This window comes from Cicer arietinum, chromosome 3 (assembly GCF_000331145.2).
Source record: "Cicer arietinum cultivar CDC Frontier isolate Library 1 chromosome 3, Cicar.CDCFrontier_v2.0, whole genome shotgun sequence".
In the NCBI taxonomy this organism is placed as follows: domain Eukaryota; kingdom Viridiplantae; phylum Streptophyta; class Magnoliopsida; order Fabales; family Fabaceae; genus Cicer; species Cicer arietinum.
The window spans coordinates 50,265,256-50,280,698 of NC_021162.2; the positions used below are offsets into that span (position 1 = coordinate 50,265,256).

The following is a 15,443-nucleotide window of genomic DNA, read 5'->3' on the forward strand; positions in this document are numbered from 1 at the left end:
TTTCAATAGTTAAATTTATCAAAATATTTTTATTTTAATAAGAAGCTATCATCAATTATCTACTAATAACGGGTTTTTTAAATATCAATTAGTTATTTAGTTATCAATTAATTTATAGTTAAATTTTATTTAAAAAACCTTAATGTCATTTTGACAAAGATAAATCGTCAGCTTATAGTATATAGTTTATAATATATAAATTCATATAACTAAAATTAGAATTATTTGGTAACAATTATTCTCTCACGAGCATGTAGTATTTTTTCACGAGTTTGTTGTTTTTTGAAATGTTTCTTCTAGTAGTTTTTTATCTTATAATGATTTATTTATTTTCTTCTTTTTTGCCTTTATTATCTTAATTGATTAATTTTTTTTAATATTATTTTATACTTATTAATTAGTTTAACAATTACTTTTATCAAACAATTCAATTAACTTATTTATCTGTCATTAGTTATTTTATTTGCTACAAACTAATCTGCTTTCAAATAAGTTATCCGCTATAATTCCTTACCGAAATGAGTTTTACCGCTCAAAAGTTCTCCCTTCAAATAGTTGTAATCCTTTGTATTTCTCAAAAGAAAATTGAGATATCCATTATTATAGTTTTGACATACACATGTGTAGTTAATGTCTCTATTTTTAGGAATATTTTACCTTTATTAGTTTGTGATATTTTGGATGCAAACTATTTTAATCCATAAGAAAAAATAATATCCAAATTAATTATTGAAAATTGTTTAGAGAATTTATTAGTCCTTTTATTAAGTTTGATCCAAATTTGACTAATTTGTCTGCTGAAACGTTACGTAACGGTGATAAACATTAAGTAACAGTGATAAGAGTTAAATAACAGTGATGTCATCTTAATTATCTATCAAAATATTAAATATATTTGATGTGTAAATATTTTTGGGTCAAATTAGTCTTTTCTCAATATTATTTTATGATCATTTTTTGGTTTATAATCATTTATCCAAATCGTTTTTTTCATTCATTTTATTTAAATAAGTAGCTTTCAGATTTAGTTTTTCTTTTGAATATTTTTCTTTTTTGTGATTTCATCGTTTAGGTGCGACGTTTTTTATTTTTTATGTCTTGGTGTTTTTGGGTTTTTCTGTCTTGGTACAATGTTCATTTTGATTCAGATCGACAAAATAGTTAATCGATTACAAATTTCATTCACTAACTTTGACGTCGTTAATGTTATAGACCTAAAAACATATATATATATATATATTATGGACATTTATAAACATATTATTATTTTTATGTTATTAACTTAATTGTTACGAGTTTGTTAACTAATTCGTTTTGTTTTGTTATAAAATTTGAATTTGTATTATATCAGTATATATTTTGCTTTTTGAATCCACACTTTCTTTTAGTTAAAAAAATCCCCTCAAAATAACTTTCGCAATCTCATCTCACTCATTCTCAAATCGCGCCACCTCTGATCTCGCCCACCAGCTGCCCACTCATCTCCACGCCTCCATCCAGAATCAGACCCTCTCTCTACATCCCAAGATCGCGCCGCGCGCGACCATAACCAGTCTGAGTCCACCGCGACCGCCTCCCTGCACCGATCTGGACCACCACGCCTGCTCTCTCCCAACAGCACACATCTTTCATCTCTGAATTCTCCCTTTTTGCACCGCGCCGCCCAAGCTTACACTACGCCTCATTTCTCTCTTCATCAGCACAGCCCTCAACAACCTCCGGAGTCCAAGAAACCGCCGCATCCTTCTGCTCCATCAGTTGGTAGTGTGTTCTCTTCTTCCCATTTACCTTTTCAAATTTCTCCCAAGAAAACCCTAGATTTATCAGTGATTCCTACTATGTTTTTGCTTACCACTTCATGCAACTGGGGATTGAAATAGCTAATTGATTGCTTGAATTGCTGGACTGTCCCATTTCATTTTCCCCTTAAATCCTACACATTGCTTATTTGTCGAGGTTATTCAAAATATGCAGTGTCTGTGAAGTGATCGCCAACATTTCTCATAAAGAGGAAATTCCAATAGAGTGGGTTTATTTATAAATTTCGACCTACGTAATTTATTAGTTTTAGTTTTGGGTATGTGTCTTTAGGTCTGAACTGATTTTGATATTTGTTATTCATATCCTGTGGATTTAGAGGGATTAAGGTTATCTTGTTGATATTTTTTGACAAGGCAACGGATGTGGGACTTTGGTATTTAACTGAAACATTGGTTAGTGTTGTGGTTATGCATTCTTTGAGACTCCTGTAGTTCTTTTCCCTTTGCTTGTTTTTTTGAATGTTATATTGCTTTTGACCTGATTATCCATATTGATTTGTGTCTTAATCGACATTCTCATTGTAGTTGTAATACATGTGAAATGTAATTATTATATGAATGTAGAGCAGCTAATAAAAAAATGTTCTGAAGGACGTTTTTTGGAATTGTATCTCTTTGTTTTTGGTGTTGTCATTTAATAATCACTTATGTTAGATTCATTTATCAGATGTAAGTCCAATATTGGTAGCTAAAAATGTAAAACTAAAGTATTGGAAACAGTCAGCATTCAAAGAAATTGGTTGAAATTGAAACACATTGTTTATCTATTAGTTTATCTTATTTTATTTGTACAATAATAGTCATTAATTTTTTAAATAGTTTGCACGCTCTAACTCAGGTTCTTGGATATGCCACTTTGCTCAAAGGCTTTGACTCAGTTAACTATCATATCTGTTATTACTTATTAAAAATTAAATGAATGTCATGGCAATCACATTTGATGCAGTAACTAACAGAGTATTTTACTTGGGTAACATTGTTTTACTTTAGGAGTTCAGTTCCATTTGGCTATAAGTATAATAAGTTCAGGCTTTACTTCTTTGTCTGAGGTAGGAAATATATTTAGGATTGTATAAACTTTTGTTAGTGATTTTGTTATATCTCGAAATGTCTGAATGTATGACGCAAATATCTGATGTATGTTTGACAACCATGTTGTGGTTGGAACCTAGAAATCTGCCATCATGCTCAATGGGTTTTCCTGTTTGAGATTTTTTGTTTCTAATTGAAAGAGGTATACTTAGTGTGCCTTTTAAGCTACTGGCTTTTTATAAGGTTCTATTTCAAATATCATGTTTGAACATTTCATGCATTGATTAGTAATCTGGATCTAGTTGGTTGGGATTTTCATCCACATCTGCCTAGAGAGGCTGGAATGTGGGGCAATTAATTTTATTTATATTTGACTGCCATATATCATCATGGTATTTACCTTATTGATGGCAGTGATAGCAATAATCTTTTGCTTAAATTAGGTGGTCATAAAGGAATGTTCTTTTTATCGTGATTGTTTTGTGATGTTTGTTTTCTTCATCTAGGGATTGTGTGAATCTGTATTTGATGGAAAGTTCTTTCCTTAAGGCCTTTGATATTTACAAAAATTTATGTGTTCGTAATTACCTTATTCTGGCAACATGGGATTTTTGGCGATGGGGTTTGGTCCTGAAACTTCCAAGTGATGCTGGGAGATTGCGCAAGGGCTTTGAGTTCTGTTGAACTGTGAAATGAATTTCATAGTGATCCCATCTGATGGAAGTGGCAAATAGTTTACTTCAGTTGTCTTGTATAATTGGTTTCTTCTTGAGTCAAGTTTCTACCGATTTTTTATTTTGAAATGGCATATCCTTTTCATTTTAGCTGCATTTGCATGGGCAGAGATTGGAGCTGCTATGATATCCATTTGCTAACCAGTTTTAACTTTAAGGTAATATAATTATAATCCTTTTGAATGCATTTGCTATGTGATGGATGCATGTTATGAATTGAATTCCATTATCAAATTCAATGGGGTTATATTTTTATTTTTATATTTGTTTTCTTTTTAGTAATACCTACCTTCCTGCTCCTGATTTTCCGGAAGCCTATCTCTTTTGGGTTAAGGATACAATGTAAGTTTCTTTTAAAAGAAATTTAGAGTGGGTTAAGATGTGAAGTCTTTGATGTCTATGATCTGTAGTGAGTGAGTCTTATACTCCAAACTGGATTATTCAATAAATATGAATTTAATCACGCATCCATTTTGCTTGTAAAGTCCAAATGATGCTGGGAGACTGCGCATGGGCTTTGAGTTATTTAACTATCAAAACTGTTCTTAACTGTTCTTATTAACAATGAAATGAATATCATGGAAATCCCATCTGATGGCAGTGACTACTACAAGAGTTTTTAACTTGAGTACTTTCTGAAAAAAAATAGAGTTCTGTTCCATTAGACCATGACTGTAAGGCTCTGCTTGATTGCAGATGTATGAGCATTCTATAAATGACTGATGTATGTATAACAACTGTTATAACGGGAATCTAGAAATCCATGCTCTATTGCTCATGCACAATGGTTTTTCCTGTTTGGGATATTTCTTTTTCTATTTAAGAGATAAACATCGTGTACCTTTTAAGCTACTGGCTGTTAGAAGGCTCTCTTTTGAATATGATGTTTGAATATTTATGCATTGATTTAATGATCCGGATCTAGTTGGTTGGGATTTTCATCCATATCTGCCTAGAGATGCAGGTAGATTAAGCAATTACTTCTATTTATATTTGACTGCCATATTTTCATGGTATCTACCTTATTGATGGCAGTGGTAGCAATACTCTTTTGCTTAAACTAGGTGGTCATAAAGGATTGTTCTTGTTATTGAGTTGGTTTCGTGATGTTTGTTTTTTCATTTAGGGGTTGTGTGATTCTGAATTTGGTGTAAAGCTCTTTCCTCAAGGCCTTTGATATTTACGATAATTTGTGTGTTCGTAATTGCCTTATTCTGGCAATGTAGGTTTTTGATGATAGGGTTTGGTCCTGAAACTTCCAAGTGATGCTGGGAGATTGCGCAAGGGCTTTGAGTTCTGTTGAACTGTGAAATGAATTTCATGATGATCCCACCTGATGGAAGTGGCAAACAGTTTACTTAGGTTGTCATGTATGATTGTTATCGAGATGGTTTCGTGATGTTTGTTTTTTCTTTTAGGGATTGTGCGTTTCTGAATTTGATGGAAAGCTCTTTCCTTAAGGCCTTTGATATTTATGATAATTTATGTGTTGGTAGTTGCCTTATTCTGGCAGCATGGGATTTTTGGTGATAGGGTTTGGTCCTGAAACTTCCAAGTGATGCTGGGAGATTGCGCAAGGGCTTTGAGTTCTGTTGAACTGTGAAATGAATTTCATGGTGATCCCACCTGATGGAAGTGGCAAATAGTTTACGTCAGTTGTCTTGTATAATTGGTTTCTTTTTGAGTCAAGTTTCAATCAATTTTTTATTTTGAAATGGCATATCCTTATCATTTTAACTGCATTTGCATGGGCAGAGATTGGAGCTGCTATGATATCCATTTGTTAACCAGTTTTAACTTTAAGGCAATATAATTATAATCCTTTTGAATGCATTTGCTATGTAATAGTCTTATAGATGTATGTTATGAAATGTATTCCATGATCAAATGCAATGGGGTTGTATTTTTGTTTATATATTTGTTTTCTTTTTACTAATACCTACCTTCCTGCTCCTGGTATTCAGAAAAGCCTATTTCTTTTGGGCCAAGCAATACAATATAATTTTTTTTGAAAAGAAATTCAAAGCAGGCTATGAAAGAGTTTTATACTCCTTATTGGATTATTCGATAAATATGAATTTAATCAACCATACATTATGCTTGTAAAGTCCAAATGATGCTGGGAGACTGCGCAAGGGCTTTGAGTCATTTAACTATCATATCTGTTATTAACAATGAAATAAACTTCATGGAAATCCCATCTGATGGCAGTGGCTTGTAGAGTCTTTAACTGGAGTATTTTTTTCTTTTTAAAAAAGAGTTTAGTTCCATTGCACCATAATTTTAAGCTTTGCTACATTACACATAACGAGCATTTTGTAAATGTATGAGATTATAACTGGTATCTAGAAATCCATGATCATGAACAGTAGGTTTTCCTGTTTGAGAAATTTATATTTCTATTTGAAGTATTAAGTTTGCACGTTTTATGCAATGATTTAGTAATCTGGTTCTATTTGGTGGGGATTTTTATCTACATCTTCCTAGTGATGCTGGAACAACACAGACATGACATGTTTTGTGTGTGTAGAAATTGAAATTTAAGGAAAAAGATTTACAATTCATAATATCATGTGTATAAGCCTCAAGATTTATAATATTTTGAATAATGTTATATGAAATAAAATGAAATGAAAAGTACGGACATGAACTTCATATGTCCCCATAAAAGCATCCCTGCTATATTTTCTTTTTCATTTCAATAAAAATTTGCTTCAACTGTATACATTCGAACATTTGTCATCCACCACCATAAAGGGATTCATGGCACTAGAGTCGCGGTTGTTCATAGATTTCTGACAATCTTTAGTGTATTTTCTTAAGAAAACTATTGTGGCTTAAATTTATTTTCATCTTCAGCTACTTAAGGTATTAATAATTGTTTTAGACTCTTAGCTCATAGTTTTTCTTTCTTGTAAATAATTGTGACAAATTTAGCTTCAACATTTTGGTATCCTGTTTTTATGTGTATGTCTTTTTCATCTGTTGTTCTCTTTTGATTCTCCCCTGCCATCATTTTATTTTATATATTTTATGTTTTTTCATGAAGCATTTACAAGTGTAACTTCTTAAATTATACACATTTACACACAACTATTCATATTATTCATCTGGATTCAGATTGATAAATGAAGCATATTGTAAAGATTTTGGTGCTGGTAATTGCTATCACTGCTTTATGGGTTGGCCTTCTACAAACTTCTATGATTCCACAAAGTCATACTTGGTTGGTAGGTTTCATCATTGCTTTACTTATAACTTTTTTATTTTTTATTTGGTTTCCGCATAATGCTGACAATACCATAACTCTGTCCATTATGCAGCTACCGATCTATTTTGTTGTGTCTTTAGGATGTTACGGTTTATTAATGGTTGGAGTTGGTCTGATGAACTTTCCTACCTGTCCTCATGAAGCCCTGTTGTTGCAAAAGGTATTTTCTACTTCTGTGCATTAGGGATTGCATTGTTATATACTTAATTATATGCTGTGGTTTTATATTTCCTATGGAATATGGATGTTTGTAGATATGTGCATGTGGAGTACTCTTCTACAATTGTGCGTATGCATCTAAATAATTTCAGGACTGGAACAACAATTATGTTTAATTCCCACATACTTATATTTGATAAAAAATAGCTATTATTGAGGTTCATTCAGTTTAGGAATTAGCTATTACTATGTTTATATTAAGTTATAAGAAATGATAGGACATTCTTGCTATTTTACAGAAGAGAAAGAAAAGAGACTAGTCTTAAAAGTTAGTGTTCCCCAAAAATAAGCCAATCACAAACTTACCAAAACAGCATATCATGCACTTATTTTTTAGATTCCCTCTAATATGGACCTTTTTAAAGGGGACCTTAGGTGGACTGTTGAGCGTGTATGGCTATAGTAGTTAATCCTTTTTTTTTTGGGCAAACTTACCCCTTCTTCCCTTGCCTCTGCAACCACCACGGCTACAGACCATATCTGTTGAACTCAGTTGTTTGGGTTTCAAAATCCAGTCCAGTAGGATTCACTGTGTCGGTCCAAGCCAAGGGAGGTGGTGTGTGGTCTCCATCTTATGGTTTACAAGGTTTACTCGCCAAAATATTAGGCAGCAGGCAACGGGTAACAATATTGTTGATTTGTTAATATTGATAATGGAATAGGAATAGAAGATGGACATAAATGCTGCGGAGGAGAAAATAAACAGTAACTTTAACCACTGAATTCACATTCAATTGCCACCCTGAAGAACCAAACAAAGTAACATCATACCAGAAATTAGGGACATAAATGTTGTGTGGAAAAAATAAACACCAGTTTTCAAATCATGTTGCTTAAACAAGGCAACACCTGGTAGCAGGCAACTCCTTGAGGTCCACCACTGGACTGGGTCTATACTATGGGGCCTCATTTTCTTGATTGAATGTTCTTCACTTTTTTTTTTAATTATATAGAAATGTTATCTCTGAAAATAAGAAATCAGACACTACACTACTGGCATCCACTCCATTGAGGCTCCAATATTATTGATTGTCATAGTTTGAAGCATGGTATGAGTCGCAGCTGTTCTTTACTTTGTCATTTACCACTGGACTTGGTACTATTTTATCACCAAGATCCTTTCCCCCTTTCCTCATATTGTACATTTTCATCAGAAAATATGAGTACTTTTGCAAATGCAATGTGTAAGGAACTTTGGATACAATAATTTTCCATATGTTGCATATTACGGACCTAGATTATGATTCACATCCCTGCTTTGTCCTGCAACAATGTCTGCCCCATCATGTAATGGACATCATTCTCATTCTTAGTTCCGCTGAATAAGGTTTCTGTACTCATTTGCAGACTGTTACTTATTGAGTGTCAAGCTCCAATCTACTGTAGGAATGGAATAAAAGTGTGTAGTTCATGCAAATAATAGAAGTAACTGACTGCATTTCATTCTTTTTTCAAAAGATTGCATTTGATCTAGATCATCAAGGAACCAACTCACAGACATAATTAGCGAGTATCCTTTTTTTGTTCCCATACGTCATTGTGCTTTTTTTAGGCCTTGTTTCCAAATGTTTGTGGAAAGTAAATGCTATTTGTTGCTTCTTTTCAGGACATTGTTGAGGCCAGGGACTATCTGAAGCAAAGAGGAGTTGATGTTAGTACCAGCTGATGTGGTCTATAGATGTTCCCTGAAGTTTAGAATTAGCTGCCAGCGACTAATTAATTAGCTGATTGGTAGTTGGGAAGGATTTTTTGGCATTTACATTGTACTCAAAAACTAGTATACGAATGGCTTTGAATTTCCACCAATGTATGCATACTCTTTCTGTTATGAGCTATAGTTGTCTTTCTTTGGCAACACATGAAACTGAGATTTAATCAGGATAGCTCACATAGGCTTGATAAGTGATGTTTTGTATTCATCATGACCCCGTTGTCTCTATTTTACTGGTTTAGAGGTTGCATCATTGTACCCATTCTTGTGTTACTAAAACTTGACTTCGGAACCTTAGGACCATTTTGAACTGCACTATGTAGTTCTCCTCTTGCACAAACGTATATTTTGACTTTAGTACTGTTAGTGTCATGCGTTTTGGTGTACAACAGAGACAACAGGGTTTGAAGTTTGAACTTAGGATCTCATGCATACTACTCAAATCCCTCACAATTGGACCCATCTTAGTGGCTTCTTGTAATCCACTTATTTTAGCTTAAAAATCAAGATTTTGGTTCTAGGGGTATAGACTGATTTTGATTGTACAACTAATCTAATTTTATAGTTTATAATTAATTTTTTGCATAAAAATTGTTGCAACTAATCTCAATTTAATATCATTTTTCATCTGTACATATTTATAGTTCAACGTATACAAAAATTGGTTTGACTTGTAAAATTGGGGTTGGAACATATTGTTTAGTTAATTGGTACACCAAAAATGGGACTCATTAATCTCAACTAAGTTAACTTATGGCAGGTAATTCATTAATCAAGTTGTGTTGTACCATTAAAGAGCATTTAATGAGTTGCTCAATCTTAGTTAATGGTGTTTAAAATCGTTGTTGATGAAGACTAGAAGATGATTAAAGAGTTGCCAAATTCATTAACCATAATTTTAAGCTAGTGTCATAACTCGAGTGTAAGAATTTATAATGGAAGGAAGGGAAGGAAAGAAAGAGAAACAGAGATGTGTTTAATTCAATGAAGGGAAGAAAATGTATTTTAAATGGTTTATAGTTACTTTAGTACTTCTCCTCTGAATCTCTCCAATTTAGGAGTAGAACAAAAGAGATCTAAGAGGAATTGACTTCCCTCCCCTGCATAACACATTCATACAGTGCATAAAAAGATTTTTTTTTATAGGCTTTTCATTAGTCATCAACCTGTATCAATTAGCATTATTGTATTAGTTAATAATTCTACATGCTATACCATTTTACTATTACATATAGAGGCGAGTATAATCTCGTTTAGGCACACAAAAATCACAAATTCAACTGTAACTAATACCTTGCGATAATAATTTGATAAATTACTTTTGGAGATCATTGTTTTTCACATGGAATTAGCGGATTTCCTTTAGTCATTTGAAAGAAATCTACATTTTAGCATAAATTTCTTATTCACCACAACCGGTCTATATAGGCATATGTTCCATAAAAAATAAAAAATAAAAAATAAAGCATATAAATAAGAAAAACAAAAAGAAGAAACATATAAAGACACTATACTCTTTTTTTCTCATTATAGTTTTATAACTCTATGGAGTAGAAAATAAATATAAATATATCATTATAAAGTATCAATCAAAACATCCATCTTGGTGAAGGAGAATGAAATGCAGTTTGTCTTGACCTGGTTGGTTGCTCTGAGCCATTACGTTTCATGATCGATGATACAGTCGGGCTGAAATACTCATTGCTTCTCTGTGAAGTTGCTCCTTGTGAATAAATCTTCTTCACATGCATGAAACTCCTTTGATTTTCTACTACCATCCCACGAGCGACTTGACTCCTCCTTGCAGCACCCCATCTATTATAACTAACACAACTCTGACTCCTTCCGACTTGTTGAAACTTCATCTCTCTCGGACTTGTATAGTTGCGGCTCTCTGCAGTCTCTGCAGAGTACATTGTCTCTCCTTCGCTACTATATCCGTCGTGCATTTGAGCAGCTTCCACGGGAGACGAACTAGATTGAACCTCGCTTTGAGCTCCATTGACTGAACCTGTTGATGAAACTTCTGCAATGGGAGTCGCTGCTGGCCTTCTGTCCTGGTTTTGTTCACCTTTGGGCTGGTTTTCAGCTGATTTCAGATATGGTTCTTTTAAAGATTGCGAAATAACTGCAGGTTTGGCAATCCTTGGAGGAAAATTGATGTCCAAAAGTTGTATTTGTGTATTTTCTTTCCTTCTGAGTGGCACAGAAGTTACTCTAGGTGATTCATATATTTCTGGAGTTGGAATTCCTTGTATATGTGCAGCATTCGGGTTTGTAGTAATACTCAAGCTTTCTTCTTCAGCCGTGTTGACGATAGCGGCAGAGCTTTGTCCCTGACCCTTTGATGAAGATGAGGTATTCTCATTATCAGCATCAGTTGACTTGAAAACTTGCCGCAATGTGAAGGAAGCGCATGAATGTTCGCTCCTAGGGCCTGTAGACATTAACCGCATGAGGGGTAATTTAGGCTTGTTAAGCTCGTCGAGGTTTCCTTCCCAATGCTGGTTTAACCAATCACATATGACAGGAATCGGTATGCCAAATTGCATTGGGAGATCTTTCTTCCACGACGAGTTGGAGGATGAAGAAGTTGAAGGTGATTTGGTATTCGGTGACGTGGCTAATTTCATAGGATCACAAATCATAAAAGCTAGATTGCCGTACACATCAAATCCTGCCGAACCTGGACTCCATATAATCCCGTCGGTTGAGAGCTTTATAAGATTGTCTGTGGCTATGACAACCTTTCCTTCGCCGACAGTTAGCTCCTGTTTCTTTGTGTAGCCTAAAAGGTAGACTACACTTCCAAGATCCAGATTGGTTTTACAACATGTCTTCAAGTAGTGAGGGTTTTGACCCAGTGCATTGGACTCTCCGTCCGCATCGTCTAAACCCACAATTGTAAGATCTAATACAGAACTTGTAATGAAAAACCTGAAACCAAGTCAAAACAATTAACTCATCTCTTTTTCTAATAAAAAAAAAAAAGAAATAGAGAAGAAAATGAGATACATTTCTTCCCAAAATTAACCCTTAAAACAAGAAAATGGAACATCTGAGGAGAAAACAGTAAATTTAAGCAGTGATTCCTATGAGTCAAAAAGCTTCAATTGCAAACCTAAAATCTGAATCAATTTAATGCAGTGAAGCGAAGCCAAGCCCGTAACTGGTTTTATGAAAATAATATGTATAACTAAATTCATTAAAAAGGTAAAACCATGATGTACATTAAGTCAACTAAAGGTTTGCATTGCGGAGCATAATGAAATCCATAAAGATGTTACGGAGTTATGAAATAAACCGAACTAAATGACAGTGTAAACACAACCATAAAATGACAAGTTGTAAAAACTTTAATGAAAAGCATAATCAAATGAAGTCAAGTTGTGCTGCTGGTCTACAAAAGTAAATAATGCATGTATTTATATAAAAGAGTCTTAGGAAGTAAGAACTTCAAACATGCTACTAGTAGTAAGTGTTGACTGAAGTTTCAGATTGTTAGTTCTCCAATTAATATTATAATATTGGACATAAACAATGTACTCAAACTGAAAAGAACTTTTATTGCACATTAAGTACCATGAGAATTCAACAATCAACATACCAAAACATTCTGTTATATGAAAGTTACTTAAAATGTAACTATATTTTGTTATGACTTAATCTAAAATAGTACTCCCTCGAGTCCTATTTATAAGAGACAAATATGTGTTACTCTTTTGGCCCTTAATAAACACAGTACATTTTTTAAGTGTATTAATTATTGATATTACTTTTATACCCCCTAATTTATTAGGAGTTTTAGTTTTCCTAGATGTCATATTCTCTATGCGATTGAGAAACAACAAACTCATATTGATGCATAATAATCATCCCTCAAAACAACACTAAAAACCAAATATATATTACGTAGAGTCGTAAACTAAGTCATATATTGAATAATGTTGATCAAAATTTTACATTCTAAGGTCAAACCAATGTAGAGTCGTAAACTATTAGTAAAATTGAGAGTTTATTGATTATATCAAAGTTTACTTAAACTCGTAAAAGTTTACTAAAAAGATAGTTTACATGCAAGTTAACTTGTTTTGGTGATCTAGAATTGAAAACTCGCAAGAGTTTAAGAGTTAACTCGAGAGTTTAACAACTATGTGAATACACAACAAAAATGTAAAATAACTTACACAGTTGGAAATAGATCACATGACACTTGTTTACATATATAGAAATTACCTTCTATATGCAATAAACTAAAGTAGCAACCACATTTCCTGTTCTAGAAAAATATCCTAGATAAAGTGAACTTATATTAGGCACATTACACAACTGCTATAGAAAGAAATAAGCATCAAAGAATTTCAAATTTACCTGAATTGCAGGTATACAGAAAGTCAACAAAGGAAGAGTACACCATCAAATGAAATTGAAGTTAGATACATGAATGAAGTGTGTGTTGGAGAATATGTTAGTACAGTGATAAAGCTAGCAAGATGTGAGAACACAATTACATTTCAAATGAATTCCCTACAATTCTAATGTTAAAGTATTCCAACTTCCAAACATTTTAGAAATGAATTTCACTCCAACCTAGCCACATTAACAGCATATATATTTCACAAGATTCTAGAAACAAACTTAAACCCAAAAGTCAACAAATTTCTAGTCTTTTATCCTATATATCGCCGACACTTCAGATAAAAAACATGGCTAGTGCCTGACACCTACACAACACTGACACACTTGGTTATATTCCATGACTTCCATTATGATCACCAATGTCTACGTGTCAGTGTTGTGTTCGGTCTCTCTTGCGTCTATATTAGTGTTAATAGCTTCTACTTCAATTGGGGTCTAATCCTTCCACCCCCTCTAAAAAAAAGTATCAAATCCACAAAAATAAAAACACCTAATTTCATTTTTTTTTAAAGATAACATTTTCATCACATTTTTTCCAAGTTCAATAAACAAACGACACTAATTCCAACAAATAAAACAAAATCTAAAAAAACAACCAAAATGGGGCATTACCTCTGAGGAACAAGAGTTGCAGAGACACCATTATGCAACCGGATCTCAGAGCTACCAGCAGCAACAACAGAAGGGAGATTAGCATGAGTAGTCAAAAGAAGATTCCTATGAATGAGAAACCCAGTTCCAGAAACTCCATTAACAACATTACTGTTTGTGATTGTAGCCATAGCTTGATTTTTCCCTGTAAAAATAGCACCTTTCATTCTCTCAGACTTACTCACCCCTTTGCAAAAACACCATGATTCTCTAAGAGTACTACCACCCATGGTTTTATTAATGGGGTTTGAAGAGTAATGGGTTTGTTCAAAAGCTTGGATCTAATCAATGTAGCATTATATGAGTGAGTAATAATGAAGAAGAGAAGAGAGAGATAATGTGGAAGAGAAAAAAAAAAAAGAAAAAAAAAAGTGTAAGAAACATGAGTTGAAAATGGAAAGAAAAAAAATGTGTGAAGGAATTGAAGAGTTTTTTTTCCTTTGATGTTCACCCTTATCCTAGGATATTGAAGACATTGAAAATGATGCAAACTAGTTTTGTGTTGTTGATGATGAAATGGAACAAGAATATAGTTTCATAATAATAAGCTTTTGACAATAAGAAGATTAATATGACAAAATTTCAACATATATTCGTACACATTAATTAAATAAAGAAAAATAAATAGTGAATATCGAGTGGCTTTTAAATTTCTATATTTTTTTTACAATTATTTTTATTTTGAAATTTCTGGTTAAGAAGCTGTTTTTTTTTTCTCTTTTTTTTTTCAACAAATATCAAATAAACTTTATTATTTTTAGAATTAAATACTTTTTTAATCTTATAAAATCACTGTCTTTCAATTGTCTCTTTAAAAAATTATTTATTTTATTTCACACTTTCTATGAAAATTGATTGAAATTTTTTTATGGAGACTAAATTTGAGATATCATAGTTTTATACGAAATTAAAAAATATATTTATTTTAGTCCACATTTCTTTTTTTAAAAGTTGAATAATTTTTTTAATAATTTTTTATAAGAATTAAATTTGAGATATCATAATTTTATAAAATTAAAATATATTTAACCCTTATTTTTATTGATTTTATAGGTTTAAATATATGATGCTTTTTGCATGTAGATTTAAATATATGATTAGTTTATACAAATATTGTGAATTTCAATTTGATGTCATTGTGCACATACTTTTCCTACCTCACAATTTATATGTAGGATTATGGTGTCATTGTGCCACGGATACATGTGACTGCCAATTGGTAAAGGCAAAAAGTAAAAATAATATATTTGCAATGACAAAAATGTAAAATGTAAAATATTTATAAGAACTATAAAGATAATTGTATTTTCAATTTCTACCATCGCATACACAATAATATATATTATCACTCTAAAATAGTGAATTATATATTCTTTGTTGGAACCAAGATTACACAAAATGTCACAAGACATTCAATTTTAATTAATAAATATTTAAATATGTGTGAAAATTAGAAAACAACTAGAATAATATTAGAGTTAGTGAACCGAACTATAAAACATATTTTCTTTTGTAGAGAAATTTTTTCGTCATTGTACTTTGTGCTTAATCATTGGGTATGCTCTTCTGAGAGTAAATTTTTTTAA

At 32.4% G+C, this 15,443-nt stretch overlaps 2 protein-coding genes across 7 annotated transcripts; one reads left to right on the forward strand and one right to left on the reverse strand.

Moving 5' to 3' along the window:
• The first annotated feature begins 1,379 nt into the window (after positions 1-1,379).
• Positions 1,380-9,049, forward strand: LOC101491509 (dolichol-phosphate mannose synthase subunit 3). 6 transcript variants are annotated; one of them, XM_073365967.1, is made up of 6 exons: positions 1,380-1,764; positions 3,678-3,744; positions 3,866-3,928; positions 6,707-6,816; positions 6,910-7,017; positions 8,683-9,049. In XM_073365967.1, the coding sequence occupies exons 4-6, from the start codon at positions 6,715-6,717 to the stop codon at positions 8,740-8,742; spliced, it is 270 nt and encodes an 89-aa protein (XP_073222068.1). In that variant the 5' UTR covers positions 1,380-1,764; positions 3,678-3,744; positions 3,866-3,928; positions 6,707-6,714; the 3' UTR covers positions 8,743-9,049. The 6 variants fall into 6 exon arrangements, with proteins under 6 accessions (XP_073222068.1, XP_004491702.1, XP_073222069.1 ...); XM_004491645.4 differs by having other exon boundaries at positions 1,380-1,761; XM_073365968.1 differs by lacking the exon at positions 3,866-3,928.
• Positions 9,050-10,280: 1,231 nt separating this feature from the next.
• Positions 10,281-14,399, reverse strand: LOC101492945 (uncharacterized). The gene is made up of 2 exons (XM_004491648.4): positions 13,819-14,399; positions 10,281-11,724 (listed from the first exon to the last, which is right to left on the reverse strand). Exons 1-2 carry the CDS (start codon positions 14,085-14,087, stop codon positions 10,377-10,379), a joined length of 1,617 nt encoding a protein of 538 aa, XP_004491705.1. The 5' UTR covers positions 14,088-14,399; the 3' UTR covers positions 10,281-10,376.
• Between the last annotated feature and the right edge of the window lie 1,044 nt (positions 14,400-15,443).

Bases quoted from the DNA above. Each gene is read 5' to 3' on its own strand.
- LOC101491509 (XM_073365967.1), top strand. From the start codon at position 6,715: ATGAAGCATATTGTAAAGATTTTGGTGCTGGTAATTGCTATCACTGCT. The intron at 6,817-6,909 runs GTAGGTTTCATC...TCCATTATGCAG, and splicing joins CACAAAGTCATACTTGGTTG to CTACCGATCTATTTTGTTGT. The intron at 7,018-8,682 runs GTATTTTCTACT...GCTTCTTTTCAG, and splicing joins AAGCCCTGTTGTTGCAAAAG to GACATTGTTGAGGCCAGGGA.
- LOC101492945 (XM_004491648.4), bottom strand. From the start codon at position 14,087: ATGGGTGGTAGTACTCTTAGAGAATCATGGTGTTTTTGCAAAGGGGTG. The intron at 11,725-13,818 runs GTAATGCCCCAT...ACTTGGTTTCAG, and splicing joins GCAACTCTTGTTCCTCAGAG to GTTTTTCATTACAAGTTCTG.